The 18,526-nt window shown below is 47.1% G+C and overlaps 1 protein-coding gene across 4 annotated transcripts in view; it reads right to left on the reverse strand.

Moving 5' to 3' along the window:
* Nucleotides 1–18,526, reverse strand: part of pard3ba (par-3 family cell polarity regulator beta a) — a 133,299-nt gene that overhangs the window by 34,787 nt on the left and 79,986 nt on the right. For all 4 annotated transcript variants that reach the window (XM_035150615.2, XM_047339092.1, XM_047339094.1 and 1 more), the window contains 2 exons: nt 3,886–3,996; nt 3,449–3,739 (listed from right to left, as the gene is read on the reverse strand). In XM_035150615.2, the coding sequence (XP_035006506.2) occupies nt 3,449–3,739; nt 3,886–3,996 (402 nt within the window). The remainder of the gene's footprint in view (nt 1–3,448; nt 3,740–3,885; nt 3,997–18,526) is intronic.

Below are 18,526 nucleotides of genomic sequence, written 5' to 3' on the forward strand. Positions count from 1 at the left end.
GAAGGACTTTTTACACTGGCTGCACCCGACACAACAATCATGTTTGAGTTATGGTCACGTATGCTGGGCTATCTGCTGTGTGTGTCTGTAACCAGGGAAACCAGGCGGGAAAATAATCGTTTGACACATACCCACACACGCACTAATCCAGACCTGCTGAATGTCAAGCGCCATCGATGCGCCCGATGAAAATGTTTATTTGCACTTGTCAGATGAGAATGAAAACGGTGGCACTCGGGTGCCCCGGCTGCAACACATCCTGTTCTCTGATGCTGCCGAACGACTACATCCACGGAAGCAGACATGCAGAAGATGTCATTTCTGAATGCAGCAAAAAACATGTGAATTTTCTTGATACGGTTTCTACTTTGCACTTGAAACTGTTGCACCGGAATGGAGGGGTAAATGGACGGAGGAGAAAACCAACCCCAGACCTTGTTGCTTCTTTTCTATATATTTAAACAATTAGTCACACCGGTCTGACGGACTGTTCGCTCTGTCAGGGAAACTCAGCAGCACCTATCCTTCGTGCGACTGCTCGAGCCGTGGCAGAAACCTCGGAGCATGTTCGCCGATTTGTCGTTGTTGGCTTACAAGCTTCATCTTCCCTCCTCGCTCCTGTTCCCCGCACAATGGCGCCTTTCTCTAAAAGCACACCTCTCACAGGTCTTTACCTCTCTTCTGCCCTCTCTCCTTCCTCTTTCATCTCCTCCCTCCCCGTTTCCTGCTCCGGCTACAAAAGAGCGCCTCCTGGCTAATAAAATTTGACAAGCATAGCTAACCTTTTTTTCTCCACAGGTCAGCCTCTGGCATGCCTCTAATCAAATGTGACGCCCATCACGGCACACACCTGCCATTGAGGTGCCTAATGAAAATGTCCGACGGTAAATTAGGGAAAGACGACGGCGAGGAGTCCACCGGCGAGGGTGCTGACGAGGGGGGGGAGGAGGGGCACCGGCGTGTCTCGGTTGGCATAGCTATGCAAACACGTGCGAACCGTGCATTGATTCGGATAAAGCTCAATTAACACAAGGTATTTCAGAACCATCTCTTATATTAAACACATTTCCTCCTCGGCATCATTTAAACTGTGTCATGAAAGAAACATATTAAAGCTGGGGTGCTACAGGTTTACAAAGACTGCTGACACACACACACACACACACACACACACACACACACACACACACACACACACACACACACACACACACACAGTACCTAAACACACAAGTAAGCTCAGACCAATAATTCTTGTGCAGTGGTATGAAACTCGCCGGACCACACACAGCATTGTTGCTAGGTTACACCGGGCTTCCTTGCAGAAATATTACATGTGGGTGGGCAGGGTGGGCAGGCGTCTGCTTCTGACCGCGTGTACGTCTGTGTGAAGCGGAGGCACGAGAGGGCTGCTGCCTGTGTCTTTCTCTCAAGACGTGCGCGTCCTCGTCCCAAGCCGCAGGTGGTGGAGTGGGAATGGAAAGAGCCGGCAATGAGGGGAGCATGTGCGAGTGTGGGTTGTGGGAGGTGAATGGGTGTGACCCTGGACACAAACCTGAGGTCGTCTGACGCGGCCGCAGCGGTATTTAAAAGCAGATTCTACAGAGGGAAGAGCCGTACCTCTGAGCAGAGAGGACTTAAATAGCGTTGTGCATTTAATGGAGACTATTTTCAGTGTTGGACCATGTAACAGCGTTGACCCTGGTTTGACGACAGCGTGGGGACACTTGTCGCTGGTTGTCCATCTACTCACTTCGCTCATCTGTCAAATAAATGCCTGATGACACAATGGCGCTCTACAGCTACACAACAAGTACTTGTTAGTACATCAGGATCAATTCTTTAGTAGTTTTTCATCATCTTATCAGCTAATATGTTACTTTTCTATTTTTTGTATTTTCTATTAGGTCTCCCAGTAAGATGTCCAGTAAAGTGAGCCCATGTGACAATACCGTGGGAAAACAGTTTGAGACCCACGTCCGAACACACGTGACAGATCTGGTGCAGAATCCAAGGAGACTGTTGGGCCTTGGCGGAGCGATGCCCTCTACTTTCTAGTTGGACTTTTACTTTTTGTCAGAGTTAACAAGCCAAAGAAGCCTCCTCATTTATCATGTTAATGCTTAAGACGATCTAATATACATTAGGAGCGACGGGGGAGAGAATGGACAAGTGACAGTGGAGGAGACACGGCGACGGAGGGAGAAAGTGAGGAGAAGGAGAAAACAGGCTGGTAATGAAGTACCCACCACTAGTGGATGAGAGCTAAAGTGGTCTAACAGATCTGTCAGCCTGCTAGACTGTGGCTAATTATCCCTCCTCCTCTTTTGTCTGCATCCTCGCCTCTGTCACTTCTTCTCTCTCTTGAATTTACTCAGCCAATCTAATACGTTTTTCCCTCTCTATCTCTATCTCTCCTCCACTTTGGCGCCGTCGTTCCCTGCACTCTTTCTCCTGCTTTTCTCTCTCTCTCTCTCTCTCCCTCCCTTCTGTCACTTCTTTCCGTTCCCATCTGTCTCCGTGTCCATGTCCAAACCTCTCTCCCTCCTCCCCCTGCATCCTCTCTTCCTCTGGATTAGATTGGGTGTCTGGGGCTTAGTTTGTTTTTAATTTTGATTTGCAAGTCAATAGTAATTTCTCTCAAGAGTTAAAGATGAGGGAAGTTTTCATGCGGCCGGAATTATTTCATGTGGGAACTGATAAATTTGCATTAGAGTCAGATCTAGATTTTCTTCTCTAAAAGAAGAAAATTCACTAAATTCACTATAGGTATTCATACCATCTAAATACAAGTGTACGTCAGCAGCGTGACGGTGGCTGAGCTAGAGGTTCAGCAAAAGGGCGATAATGTGCGTTTTCCGAGTGCCCCTCTAGTCTAGTTTGAAATGTGCAGCATCAACACAACAAAAATATGCAACTCTCCTGGTCCTCCTTAAGATCGGTGTGGATGTTCATACATATTAATCGTCAATGAACACCTCAAATTGTCTTGAGTGATTTCAGTCAGGTCAATTCTGCATTCAAATCTATATCTGACTTAAAATTCAAACAGTAAGAGAGGGCAGAGGGATGTGTTGTGCTGCACCTGGAACCTTTATATATGTATGTGAGTACATACCTGTGTGTGTGTGTGTGTGTGTGTGTGTGTGTGTGCGCACATGTGAGAATGTTACTACGGTGAGGGCATGCATTCATGTTTTATGCATTTTCCAACTTGGCAGACCATGAATGCTGATCAAGGCGTGGCGTTTGACCTTGTGTGTACACATCTTCATGCACAACTTTTGTGTATCCACGCACGAGCAAAGATGTGAATTCTATACACACATTTACAGACACACACAGAGGTATGACTCCTTGAGAGGTAAAATTAAGAGAGACTCAGCGGTTTGGTCCTCGGAAGTTAATCAAAGCCTCTTCCACCAGGCTCATCCCTTCCCTGACTCACCTGTTAGCTTGTGTGCGATGCTGGTTCTGCAGAGCAGGCGACGGTCGGGGCTTGTTGACCTTGGCGTAGAGCCCGTCCAGCTCCTCGGCCGGGGCCAGGGACGGGTTGGGCCCGGCTATTGTTGCCGCGGGGGAGGGCGTGCGACTGATGAACGGCTGAGGCGAGGGCACCTGGCGGAAGTTGCTGATGCGGGCGTAGTTGGGGTCAGTCTCATCGTCTTCCACGTCGGGGAAGAAGGCCGAGTCAGGGGTGAGGTGGCCGGAGTGGAACTCAGCGTAACGCGGGTCGTAGCTGTCAGACAAGAGAGGAGGAGGCAGATAAACACAGAGCATGGAACAAATACATTATTGATGATTTACAACTGATCTATCCTGCTTTTTACGACCGTTTCTTAAGCACTTTCCTCTTTTTGTTATTCATCTTTGAGTGATTCATACCCATCTTTGGTGTCAGGAATCCTGCCCAGCTCCTCCTCACTCAGAGCCTCCAGTTTACTCTTGGACGCTTTCGCTGCATCTTTGCTCTTGTCTTCTTTCTTCTTGCCAAACCTGGACGACACAAGACAAGAGACATTCTGTGATCAGGGAAACTGGAGGTGTAGTTTAGTTTGTGCGAGCTTATCCCTGCAACTTCCAGTTCACTTAACGATCTTGAAACCTCAGGTATGTACTACCCCAGTCTACCGAATGCACTTTTATTTTGGAGGGAAGGATTATGGGCTTCAATGGGATCCTTTTGGAGGCTTTTATGATGAAAAAGTGAACCTCTCTCGAGCAACAGAGCTCACACGGTTTGATGAAAGAGGCTCTAACTCGAACAAACACACCACACACACTCCACCTTGCGTCAGCTTTTCAAGTGTTGACACACACACACATGCATACATACGCAGGCTCGCCCACTGTCAGGCAGACTCACTCCAACTCCTGTGCGATCATTAGCGACTGTGCCTGGAAAACGACTGCTTAATGATAGATATGGGTATTATGTCACAGCAGGGGGGGACAGTGTGAGGGTGTAGTTGTCGCGCAGCACACGGAGCGTGGATATTTTAACATTGGGTCCAATGGAATCGTTACACCGCAGCGCGTTGTGCTCGGCTTATCAACTTTGCCATTACGACCATCATCATCATTATCGCTCTGGAGCTCGGATTCCCTCATTTTGCGGGGAAAAATAAACTTGTCACCTCCGCTCGAGTCCTAATGAAGATCTGCGTCGCACTTTCAAGAAATTAACCAAAGCTTTTCCTCTAAATATTTCATATTCCTCACATAATCTTTCCCGCCGTGCCCGCCACTCTCTCTCCCTCTCTCACCACCAACCTACTTCTCTTTCCCTCCGAGCTCCTGCTGAGCCAATCTAATGTCTGTGTTTATCTCATTAACAGCGAGGCACTTCTCATTACTGCTACAGGCAGATACGTGGCCTGAATGGTAACCCGCTGGCCTGGCCGGGAGCGGCGCGGGGCTTCAGAGCTGAAGTGAAACGCCGGGAAGGGACGGCACACGGGCGCCGCCGCCATCCTGCAAACCAATTAGTCTTGTTTTTAGTAAACCTGCTCCATTCATTTACTCCCCCGAGGGTTATTGTCGCCAACGGCAGGTCAAACGCTCACATTGTTTGTGTGAGGCAGGTGATCAAATGCTCTTCTTCTGCTGCGCTTAACACTCAAATTGCTGGTGCACTTTATTTCTGCATTAACTTCTAACACGTTTAGCTCTGGCAAACCTGAACCAGAGGAGATATTTAATCACTAAGGCCATACAAACAGGTATTGGTCTTAAAACAGCTCCGCGTCTGGACATGTGCGTGCCACTGTAAACAGGAAGTAGTTTGTCTACTCTGCAGTTGGTTGTTTGGTTGCAGAAAATGCTAAAAGGGAGAAACAATGGTGGAAAGTGAGAGGAGGGATTTATTTTCTTGGACTGAAAACAAGGTGGAACTGTGTAGAACTGGTAAATCCTTTCTAAACATCTCTGTTTCTGTCCGTCCAGACACAACAAAGCTGAAGCTGTAAACTAAAACAGGGCCAGCGGCATTGAGAGAGCAGTGCATAGAGTAGTGTGAAGTAGTGGTGACGGCAGGCGGAAATGGAGCCTACAGGTCCTTTTCCAGTGGTAATCAACGTCTTTATCAAATCAACAACACCCCCTAGCATCTGGCTTTTGTATGCAATGGTATATGCAATAAATTGATTAACGACTTGGGTCAAACGACTCTGCAGTAGACTCGGGTGTTGACTGGCTCCGTCTCCGATCGGCAGCGGTGAAAACATGGGTGAACGTGGGAATTTGGCAAGACGGTAAAGTGGTAGAGCGCCTCAGTTATCAGTGCATTCGTGATGTTGAACATGAAGAAAGGTAAACTCCTCTAATCGCACTGGGAAAGGAAACGAGTGCCCTTTTTAGCAGGCTAATCCGCATTTTAAAGAAAACGTTTGGTGTAAAAGAGGTAAAATTGTTAGATTTGACCTGGTCGACCTTGACCTTCATGCCTGTTTTCACACACTAAGTACGACTGATCGTAACATTAGTAGAAAATATCCCTCCAAAGTAAAACTGGCAGCGATAAAAGCGTCCCCCCCCTTTAGGTTGGGACCAGTTTTTAAATCCTCCTGCAACACCCTCATTTTATTTTGATTCTTTCTTCGGGTGATACCACTGGTGCAAAGCTGTAATGTTTTCCCACCTCACTTCCTGGAGATCACTTGCCACAGAAACTGTGTGGGCGCTGCCTCAGCATCTTTTCTCTTTCCTGCAGATGCTTTTATTTTCTTTTTTCTAACTTGGAAATATTTTGATTTTCTAAGCACTCCCACATTATGCTGGAGCCAAACGCAGACTGGCAATTATCTCGGCGGAAACCATATAGAATTCAGTATTGTTGGAAAAAGGAATATCAGCATCAATAGACATATAATTATATTACACATAAATATATGATTATCCAAAAATCCCATGTTTATCTGGCTGAGCTGCCGGGTAGATTCACCCCCCGCCTCCACACACACACACACACACACACACACACACACACACACAGAGCTCTTTAATCAACATTCTGAGGGGGCAGAGGTCCACAGTTGGACCCATCATTATATCTGCATTAATTAGGAAAGTCGCTTTTTCTCACCGCATTGTCTGAAAGGAGATTGAAGGAAAAGTAAAGAGGGGGAGAGCGGACTGGGAGTGGGACTCCCAATTAGAGACATGTACCTGCCATGAGGGAGGTGATTATCCCCCTTCTCTGCCATTATCTTATCCCTTCTTCATCGCAAAAAAAAAATCCCTTCTGTTCCCACAACTCTTTAACAGTCTCATTGCTTTTTTTTCTTCTTTGTCTTTCTGCCTATTTTTTATTACCTTTCCGCCGCTCTTTGTTTCCTTTATTAATTCTTCCTCCTCTTAGGACTCTTTCTGTTCCCTCACTCTTCTTAGAAATTTTGACAGTTCATTTCCTGTCGAGTGCGAGACTGCTGCTGGATATGAAATAAATGACAGATCTGCGCTCGACAAGCACGAGTAGAGGTAAATAAATGTGCAAAAACAGCTCTATAAACACGACACACACACAGTGATCCAGAATCCAATATATTGCTCTCACACACAGGTAAGCAGCCACACACACCCACCCACCCCCACCCACACACACACACACACCGGAGCAGACAGCAATATACATCAACACACACTCAGGTGACTCTGCAGGGAACTGCAAACAGCCGCATGGAATAGGACATCTCATTAACTTAGCATTATCTACCTACACAACCACCCCATCAATCTCTCATTAGGGGGAGAAGTCGGGGGGTCCGGGTGAGTCAGCCGGCTCTGGTGTCCCACTTAATACACTCCTCGCTGTCACAAGAGCTACTTGGAACCATTATTAGTGCGTCGCTGTCATCATTAGCCCGGGGCCGCCGCTGCGTCACCTTGGGCGTCACCTCGGCGGGCTCGGGATCCTGGGAGGAGGCGACGATGGGGCTGAGAGTGTATTTGTCCCTATACGAATACTATCATGAAATATCTCAACATCTATTTTCTGAGAAGGCTGTGACCTCTCCACCTCTTCTCCATCCTTTGGCCCTTTGCTCAAACCTCCTGCGAAAGGTTCGAGTCGGCCGCAAGAGACAAAGACTGTCGCGTTTCACAAAATCAACACCTTGATTTGGACAAATCCACTCACACCTCTGCAAGGTAGGCAGACAGGAAAGAAAACGGAACAGTAATTACTCCAGCTCCTGTCATTCTCATTACGGTAGCAGAGGAGGAGAGGGTGTGAAGTGCGTGCGCAGAGTTAGCCGTGCTCTAATGAGGCTCTATGTGTAACGTGGTGATCACAGCTCGCCAACGGGGTGATGTCCCCAAGCCGACCTGCGCAATTAGCCCTCTGAGGGGGAGGGAGAGGGCCGGAGGGAGCAAAAGAGCGCACCCTGTTCGACAAACTTAACTGTAACGCCTCACTGTCTCAACAAAGCGTGTCAGACGCATCTCCTCTATGCAGACGAGCCAACGTCATCTCCAGCTTCGTGCCATGAATCTTTCAAGGAATCAGCTCTTATGCTTCTGCTGCTTTGTTTCCTGCAGTTGAGAAAACAACTCTGACAGTGTGCACCGTGAGTGGAGTGTGTATAGTCTTAATAAGCTCTCCTATCTGCTGCGGCGGGGAGTCGGTGGGTGGCTAGTTATCACCGGGCATAACAAGGGATGTGAGAACTCTGTCTGGCTCGCTGGGTGTGTGTGTGTGTGTGTGTGTGTGTGGTTGTGTGTGAGGGGGAAGTCAAATTTCAAGATAAGGACACGGATGTAATTGACGTGTGCGAGTTGCATGTGTGTGAGCACACACGTGTGCGGTCCTGATGAAGCTTGTGAACACCTTGCCGTACAGTGCTTGAGGTGAGGAGCAGACACACACACACACACACAGACACACAAACTGAAGCTCTACACAAACTGAAACACACATGAAGGGCTCCACTCTGCAAAGCAGCTAGTTTAGCATCCTGTCTACCTTGAAGACAGAGGAAAGAAGAAATGCAGCAAGTACGATAGACTAAATTAGACAGGAGAGGAAAGCAAGTTAAAAAAATAACAATAATCCATATTTGTAGGTCTCTTATAATGAAAATACAAGTATATGAATTCAATTTTGTAAAGTAAAATACAATAAAGAGTCAACTTAAGTAAGAATGAGTGAAAGAAAGTGAGAGCATCTGTCAAACCGTGAACATAGACGATATTTATGATGAGTCAGCGAGCCTTTCTTCATTCCAGAGCCTCGAGGGCCCCGACTGCAAAGACCCTGCCCCCTCAAGCCAAGGATCTAAAGCTACATAACGGCTCATGTGGTATAAAAGTGTGGAAATACAGACGTGCAGGCTGTGAGGAGCCTTCAAAGTATTCAGTAGGATTTTTAAAATCATAGTAGTTATGCTGCAGCAGACGCAACGGCGAGAGGTTTGTCACTATTGTGTCAATATGGTGCTTCTCCAAACATTCAGGGGTCGGACAGGGGGGTATCGTCCCTGATCTTCTGCCTAATTCATTTATTTTCCTTCCTTCATTGATAAAAAGCATCAAAAGAAGCCTGGTGTGAGTTTGGTAAATGAAAAGAACTTACAAAGCTTCTTTATCAAGATAAACATGTCTCTAAAATTTGAAAATGAGTCTAAATTTTGATTGATCCTGAAAACTTTAGAGTTACACAGAGACGAAGGCAGCAAATAGCTCAGCACAAGTCAGAGAAAACTGTCCAAATCTCCTATTTGCAGAACAAACAGCAGAGTAAGACAAAAAGGTAAAAAGAGAGCGAGAGAAAGGCAGAATAAGAATGAGTAAGTGAGGAGGAAAAAGGAATTAAATGAGCGAGAGAGGGAAAAGTGAGAGCGGGCTAAATAGCCTCTATGCCTTGGAGACTAAACAGGAGACACTAAGAATAAGAAACAGCCCTGAGAAGTAACAGAAGAAGAAAGGGAAAGTGAGAGAAAGGAAGAGAGATGGATGGGTGAGCCAAAGCTCCTGTGAAAGTGCAGCTCGGCTGGGGAGCTTAGGAATATATAGAAGCATTGCTGCTGCATTCAGAGGCACGGGGAGAACAGTTAATCAGCCAAGCAGAAATGTTATCGCAGTAATTAGATTGCTCTGTATGTATCTGTGGCAGAGCGCGCACATCTCGGCGGAGTCTGCAGTAAAAATGGGAGAGGAAGGAAGGAAGGGAGCAAGACTGAGAGGGAAAGGGGAGACGCGGAGAGAGAGGGGGGAGGGAGATTAACACTGGAGAGGGTGGTGATGTAACACCGAGCCTCCTTCTCCTGTTCTGGCAACGCGGCGCTGCTCCGCGGTGAGACTAGTCGGAAAATATGTCAGGCCCGGAATAGACAGAATAACATCCACGGGAGAAAATAGACAAACAAGAGCTCTTTAAAATTGGTGTGGTTTCCTGGTGGAAATTAGGGATCATGCTACACCCGGCGACAAGGTCAAGCCGGGCCACGGAAACCCGCTTGTGATTGGCAACGGCGTTAACCAATCCTGGCCCGGATCAGCTTCCATTAATGTGCGAGGGGAAAACTGCAGATGAGATCCACCCAATGCTAATCATAGTTAAAACGGCCTCACTTAGAGCGTATTAATAATGCAAGGGAGGAGGATGCAAGTTGATGATTCATCCGCTGCTTCTTATTTTGATGTGTGTTTGTTGAATTTCACAGGCTGCGACTGTCTAATGGTCAAAACCACTTTCACGTCCTCTTCTATAGGACTTTAATATAACACCTGGAGGAGAGAAGATGGAGGGAGACAGATTGGTATGAATGCACAGCAGGTAGTCCTCGGGGGGGAGACAAAGGAAGATATGGAAGTCTTAATCAACGCCTGACCGGTCCCTCGAGTGCGGATACTTCAGATGGAGTGAGCCAGGGAAGGGAGGAAAGGGAGGAGGAGGAAAGGAGGTGGTGAGACAGGAGGGAATAGGGAAAGGAAGGGACAATGAAGAGAGGAGGGAGAGGAAGAGAGGAAGGGGAGGATGATGTTGGGATCGAGCAGTTGAGGTGAGAAAGGACACGAAAACAAAGACGAAGATGAAGCGAGGGGGGGAAAAGGAGGGAGTCCGGTGGGCTTCCCTTTAATTGTTTGCATCTTTGATATGTGGCATATTTTAGCAATTCCACACAAAAATCTGTCACCTCTGACAATTTGTCCTGTCTTTCCTCCCTGACTTCCCACTTCTGTCAGGGAGCCCAGTAATATTTAATGAGCCTGCCGGTCTACACACTCCTGCCATTATAGGAGGTGGTGTATGTGTGTGTGTGTCTCTTTGTGTATCGACAGGTCACACAAATTGCATGAAATCTAATTTTATCACTTAATCACTCTGGTATTTAGCAGCACAGAAAGAGTTTTGGTTTCATATGCCATAATCTCTGTAATCTAGGCGCGGATTCCTGAAGTTCCTCAATTCACCCTAATTTGTATAATGCACGCCTGGCGAATAGTCGGGCACGCCCCCTAGCAAAGCAAGGTAAAGTGAGAGGCCGACATTTCCTACATGCATTGGAAGCGGTTGACCAATCAGAGCAGATCATCGGGAGGGGGGGGCCTCGAAGAGACAGGAGCTAAAACTCAGTGTTCCAGACAGATGCTGAAAAGAGGAGCAGCAGCAATGGACAGTGGGAGGAAAGTGACGGAGCAGACGAAGGAAACCAGAGGGGTAACCTCTCCATCTTTCCAACATGATTCAGTTCCCTGATAAATCTCAGCTGCAAAACACACAGGCGTAATATTCTCCCTCGGTGTTGTGCATACGAATGTGAGAAGACTGAATGTGCATACATGAATTTTAATCCGTGCTGCATAGTTCAGGATCCTGTCAGCGTTTCCCCAGCTGGGGGCTGCAGGGACAAGGGCCAGGTCACCGTGGCTCCAGATGAGAGCCATTGGCAGAGCGGGAAAGGTTACACTGGTGGTTCCCTCAGCCCCTCCACACATCCTCGGACAAGAAACACTTAACCTTCTCCGTCTGGAAAGCAGAGGTCACGCCGTGTGTGTGTGTGTATTACTGGGAGATATGTGAGGGGGACACAAGCAGCTCTCGCATGTGTGTGTCATTAGCAAGACCTTAAATGACAGAGGAAGTCCATCCATCACTCGTGGCATGAAGATGACTGGATGGGACATAACCACTATTGGAGGTGTAATCGCTTCCTGGCGCCCTGCCCTCTGAGTGCATGTGTGTGTGTGTGTGTGTGTGTGTGTGTGTGTGTGTGTGTGTGTGTGTGTGTGTGTGTGTGTGCCCGCGCGAGGACGTAAGATCAAATGCTAATTGGTCGTGACTGTTTCCTGTGGCGACATGAATACCTTTAATTGGCCGGTGAGTGATGGGCAGTCGGCGGCCGAAATGCCGCTGAGCCGTCTGGCTGATACGAATGTGTCTGCGCCTCGAAACCGTCCGTCCCTCCGGGTCAATTCAAATGTCATAACTCGATCGGAGCTGATGGATCGAGGAGCTGATCGAGGAAAATGGAAGTCTCCGCTCCCGGCCTCATTTGATAATTACCTTCTGGGTTAATAATTCACTACGCAAATGCTCGGGTATCCTGTTCCTCAGCGGGATGAGTCACAGACGTTACCAGTGGAAGTTTGATTAATAAATGACTTTAAATCTCTGCCACTTTAAAAATGTGACAGCTTCTTATAAAACCGAGGATGTAAATCAGAAGGGAACATTCATCAAAAACTAAAAATAAATATACTTAGAATAATATGGCCGGGTAAAGCTCGACGGCTTATAAATAAACAGGAACTTTGTCGCCCCCAAAACTCTCTGGCAAACTGTGAACGCAGGAGGTAAACAAGCTGTTTAGAGGCCCATGAATAAAGTAATTAATTCTTCAACTGCTCTGGTGGAGCGTCTTCACGGCGAAGCTGCGGAGGAGTGAGTCGGCACGCCTGCCTCACCCCCTCCCTCCCCGCTGAAAAGAAAAATGGAGGTGTAAATAAGAGAAAGCGGCTGGAGAGGAGGAAGGGAGGCAGGTGTAGCCAAAGCATGAAAGACAAGAAACATAAAAGCGTGATAGAAGAGAAGAGTGACTTTCAAGGGGGAAGGCGTGAGCCATGTGGAGGGAGGGAGGGAGGGAGGGAGGGAGGGAGGGAGGGAGGATCGAGGAAGGGAAGGGCGGAGGATTGTTGCGACTGCCCCTTTATCAGCTGATATATATGCATGAGGATTTCCTCATCATCTCCACTGTCAATTCCCCATCCCTCTGATATTTGACTGACAGCTCGCATCAACGGCAATACACCCGCACATCATATTCAGGGAGAAGCTGCCCATCGCGCTGAATGGAGGGTAGAGACGGAGGGAGAAAAGTTAATTTGTTTTTTCCGGCAGCTGCCGACGGTGATAGCGTTCCTCGTCTGTTTGCCTCCATGGCAAAGTTGTAAATTAGAATTGCGCCTCAATAGCGAGGAGAGGAGGCTGCTCCTGCTTTGCAAAAAGCTCATTCTCGACGACGGGTTGAAATACTTGGCAGCTTTTCATATTTTGGGCAGCGGGGAGCAAATTGTGCACAAATATGAATTGAGAAAAGAAAGAGCTGTAATTTCGAGACTACTCTGCTGTTGACAGTGTTACAATGTCACGGTGTATTTTGGGGGTTGAGGGGACAAATGCATTAAGGACTGTAATGACAGATTGAGAACCATACTAGGGACTGACTTAAATTACAATTACCAGCCTGTATGCCTCTGCAAACCAGTTTCAGTCGACACTTATTTCCAAGACTCATATTAGGTCACTGTGACCTTTGACCTCTGAAATTTTATCAGTTTATCCTTGAGTCCAGGTGAAAACTAGTCAAAATTGGAAGAAAATCCCCAAAACCCAGACTTGAGCTATCATGCACAGGTGCTGCTCCGGCCACTGGCTGTCACCGACACAGAGAAACTAAAAGACAAACAACCTATGAACACTGTGCATTTAATTACGTTCACACACTTGCATGTGCAAATCGTCACATCCAGCTTCCTTGAAGTGCAGGTTAAACAAGCAACAAAGCATAAGAGAGGCTTTTGCATGATTGTCTTCACTGCGAACATGCATTCAAGGCAGGCCTGATTAGTACGCCACGGCGGCGTGTTCCATAGGTGTCAAGTGTTGAAGGTGATGTGTGGTTTTGCATGCATTATTTACGCAGAGATAAAGAGATGAATAGAGATGAAGGGAGAGAGAGATAGTGCTTATCCACCAGAGAAAGGTGTGTCCTGTGTGTGCAAAATGTATGCACGTCCCTATGCATATTTTACAAAAGAGAATACTAACACTGATAAATACTCTCTTGAAGACGTTGTTCCGTATCGGTGCTGCTAACAGCCCTTAAATGCCATGATGAGATGGCGGATCAAAGAAATCCACCTGCAGTGCATTAACCAACGCTGGGATTAGGTAATGCACCTACAATTTAGCCCCATCACAGCTTAGAGTCACGGCTAAGACGCCCACACAAACATGTCAGAGGGATTTTGGTATGCCAAGCAACACGGCTGACAAGGGCCTGTTCCAATAGTCTGTCCTCCCTGCTTTCCATTCCTTTCCTTTCCTTTCCTTGTGTAATTGCTGGTCTTGCGCCGCATGTTTAGGGCACAAAAAAGCGATTAATGCCGCAGCCTAAACATTCATTATCAAGCGTTTCCTGGGAAATTCAGTGACGCACGGAACAGTTTGACTTCACGAAGTTTGTTTGGAGTAAACACGACAAGACTTGGAGAGTTACTGGCAGAGAAAAGGGGCACAGACGACAGAGACTCCACAAAGACAAAATATCCGAGGAGCAACCTGTCTTGAGCTTGTTTAATTGGCAGGGGGTCTCTGGGACCGCGCAGAGCTCCTATTAGCACACTTAATTGTAGAAAATCATGAACTTGTGTGAATTCAAGCGGGACGTGAGAGCTCATTTTGTCTAATGCAGTCTGGTTTAAATTAACAGTTCATTCGAGGACAGACAGGGATGCACTCAGAGAAGAGAAATATTCACCGAAAGAGAGAAGTGCACGATACAGAGAAGGAAGAGAGTAGAACAAACATTTTAGAACAGAAAGAGGAGAGGGGGGGGATTACTGTGAAACTAAGAAATGAAGGGAGAATGGGCTCACGGAGGCGAATAAGGAGGCGGAGGGCACAATAACAGCAGTAATCCGTCAGAAATCATCTTGCGGTGGGCCCCTCCGCTCTGACAACACGGCTTTGGTTCTGTAGAGTACAGCCCACCAGTCACTACCTTTCAACCCGGCACATCCTGCTGCTCTGCAACAGGATAAGAGCGGAACGGATGGCGCTAATTGGCTTGCTTCCCTGTCGGATTTCTCCAGCGCCGCAAAACAGAGAAACGGAGGAGAGAGGATATGTGTGGATTTGTAAACAGCGGATCAAAAAAGAAAAGAAAAAACGCCAGCTCTCGTGTCCCCTTAAACTGACGGAGGGGCGTCGGTGCGTCGTCTCAGTGGGACGCGCGCTGATAGCGAGAGCTCAACATCGATCCTGAGTGACTGACGGGACGTGGGGGGGGGACACAAACACACACACATGGGATGTGTCAATGCCCAGCAGGGCCGGCGGGACAGTTGAGCAAAGATACGCCCGGTGACTGTTGACACACACTGGAGCAGACGGGAGTCACACGCATCTGTGAGGAGTGTAAACAGAGTAAAAATACACACGGCTTCGCCATTGAGCCGCATGTCAAGTGTCAGCGAGGCTCACTTGATGACACAATCAGAGAATGTTAGTCACAAGCTATATCCTTCAAATCCTGACCTCCTGATCGAGTCACGCCGGATCAGACTATAATGTGTCTAATCCTCACACAAGAAAAAGACGGGCTATGAGCTCAAACATAAGCTGCGCACACTAACCCTCCCCGAGGCTGGGAAACTTGAAAAACTAAGTGGCAGAGGAAACTCGAGCCGGATTAAATAATATTGTGGGCGTGCGCTTTATTCAAATCAGAAAGTGTGATGTAAATATCTTTGTTTGATATGGACATGTGAAGCCCCCTGACCAGGTTGTCCTCTTTGTTCGACGGATGTTGAGCAGCCCGAGTTCCAGTGTGTTAGTCTTTTTCTACGGTCTGTCAGTGGCGCAGCCCCCGAGGCTACGTTCCAGGCTGAGACTTCACTGCCGTCTGCTGAATACAGACAAGACAAGCAGTCAACCTCTACTGAGGAAGGTCTGAGGGGCTGCTGCCATTTGTCTTGGCTTATTTAGCAATCAGGGAGACGGGATGCGAGCGGGGGGGCTACGCGGGGGCTTCGCGGGCCTGGTGATGACAAAGACGAGAAGCCGCATCCGAGGCCAGGAACATGAGCAGAGTGAGAGAAGAGCACAGGCGGAAATTTGCATCTTAAACAAGCACCAGTTTCTGATAAATGAGTAAAAAATATGTAGTTTTGTATCCACAAGCTGCAATGTATCAAAACTTTGGGATTCCTGACTGGAAGGTTGGACAATACGTTTTTAATGTTATGACAAAAGCTTAGAAAACAAACCACATGATCCATTTTAGTTCCGGAGATTTAAATCATACCACATGATCGTCATTGGCAGATTTAACCAGTTGTCATACGACAGAAACTGAACTGTGACCACAAATCCTGATTAAGCCAATTAGAGCAATTTGTAATTTATACAGCGGGGTTTATAAAGATGGACGACACGTTTCCACTTCCTCCCACCATCCAGAAATAACGGGTGACGCCACCTTGCGCTGATGATGTAATATGGAGGCAGAGAAAGCTGTGTTATTGCCACTTGGGGGCGATCTAGACACTATGGCCACCAATGCTACTAAAATATCAAGTTTTATATAATCTCCTAAACTGAATCTCTTCTATTTTGAGGCTCTGTACTAATATAGAAGCTGTGAGGACGCTCGTCACATAAGAATAACGAGAAATGCATTGGTCAAAAAACAAATGCTCCCACGACAAATGTGTGATTTCCATAGGTCACCTCACACGCAGATGTTTGCGATGTTTGCAAAATCAACCCTCTCCTCAGATACTGCCCCAGATAAACCAAATATTTACGGCCGCTGAAAGGACAGGGCCGACTTCCAACATCTGTCGCGCTAGCTGCTGCTGCTGCGCACACTTTCATTGCGGTAAATTGAGGTCATGTGTTTATAATTTGCCCTTTTCCTAATGCTGCCACTGGAGTAAAATAACATTTGAGAGCTGCAATTAGATTGAACCTCACAATACTCCAGCTAATTAAGTCATATTTCAAGTTCAATAACAATCAAGTTGTCCAGATAAAGGCCAGGGAGGGAGAGAGAGAGGGAGAGAGAGAGAGTGTGCTGCAACAATGTGCTCAACAAAACGCTCGCTTCTATTGTTCGGCGTCGGTGTCTGCGCTCGGATGAACAGAGTGTTTCTGATTGTGGTGGCCAATTCAAAAAGGCTGAGATTGCAAATGGGCATAATGGGGGACGTGCGGAGCAACGTGAACAGGTGTCAGGGAGCTCAGAGTGTTACGAAGTCAGAGACCAACATCAACTCAGATGTGTCTTCTGTCTAGTTTAAAACCTGTTTATTGTATTTTAACTTTTTTACTGATGCATTTTCATCCATACACCTCATCCTATTAATTCGTAATTCACGTTTTCAGCCCAGTCCTGCTGCCTCTAGAGTCTATTTCTATAGAAGTCTACAGTTTCCTGAAGAGTTTGGTCTCAATCTCCAGTTTCAAGTGTTCTTCAATACAGCATGATGTTCATTTTATATATTACGGTCCCTTTAAAGATAAAATAGACGATACAATGGGTGTAGATCGTAGGCGTGGGTGGGCGTGCAGTGTCCTCGAGCTCTCAGTCAGGCTCCACCCCCACGCTCCTCAAAATATGGTTACTTCTGGTTTCAAAAGAAAATTGGAGGCCACACATGAGGATTTCATTTAAAACTAGGCTACACCTTACATTTCAGTGGGTGAGCAGGGGATGGAGACTCTTAGAGAAGGAGAAGAAAAGAGCACATAGAGAAAGAAGAGAGAAACCAAAATCCCAACGCCAACGTATAACCAGAGAGACTGAACTAAAAAAAGGAAACGGTACTGTTTGCTTGTGGAGAGCAGCTGCAGAGATTACCTTCCAGAAACTCATACAAACACAGTCTGTCTCCCTTCTAGCAGTGTCAGCTTCTACATATTTGCTGGATTCTGCAGCGGGGGGAAACAGGAGAGGATTCACGTGTGCACACAAATGCAACAATTTAAGACCGGGGGGGAGTTTTAGGTTAGTTTACACTGAACTGAATGCAACCCTTCTTCTATCTGTTTCGTGTCCTTCATCTTGCCTTTCCCCGGCTCTCCACCACCGGGCCCCTCACCGTGCGAACATCTCTTCCATTACTGCCCTTGACACCGCGGCCGATTGGATTCTTATCTGCCATCTGTAGGGCCGACGCCTCCGCCCGCGCTATCTCTCGCCGCAGCCTAATTGAATCTCAAGTGTTGGAAGTGCGGCGATACACTGACCACACCGTGTCACTGCCAGTAGATAAGGTGCTGCTGGAGGATTGGAGCGTCACAATCAAGATGGGGACGCGCTGATAAAGGGCCGACAAGCGGTTCGGGTCGGTAGGACTCTGTTTGGATTGAGAGATAATGAATACCCTCCATTACCGAGAAGGTTGTGTTCATAGCCAATAATCCAATATCCCTTAATCCTACTGAGCTCAGTGGGTAATTTGTTGAAACTAAACCAAGCGAAAGTAGGACAGGGGGGTTGTTGTTTTCCATCGATTGCTACATAAACCTGAAATTCTACTGTTTACACAAGGGTTGCGTGTGATAATGTGTTTCCGTCACAGCTACAAAAAAAGCTTACGTGGTCGTAGGTGTGATAGAAAACCGCCTAAAAGGAAACTCCAACACTCGAGTATCACTTTCTCATGTGATAAATCTGTGCAGTTTGGCCGCAGAAGCAGAAGTAATTACCATCTTGTTGACGCTTTAGAATAAGACCTTGGGGTTTTAGGGTGGTGATGAAATACAAGCCTCATTACCGGCAGAATCAAGGTACTGGCA

The sequence above is a fragment of the Hippoglossus stenolepis genome, chromosome 24 (genome assembly GCF_022539355.2).
Source record: "Hippoglossus stenolepis isolate QCI-W04-F060 chromosome 24, HSTE1.2, whole genome shotgun sequence".
Lineage (NCBI taxonomy): Eukaryota > Metazoa > Chordata > Actinopteri > Pleuronectiformes > Pleuronectidae > Hippoglossus > Hippoglossus stenolepis.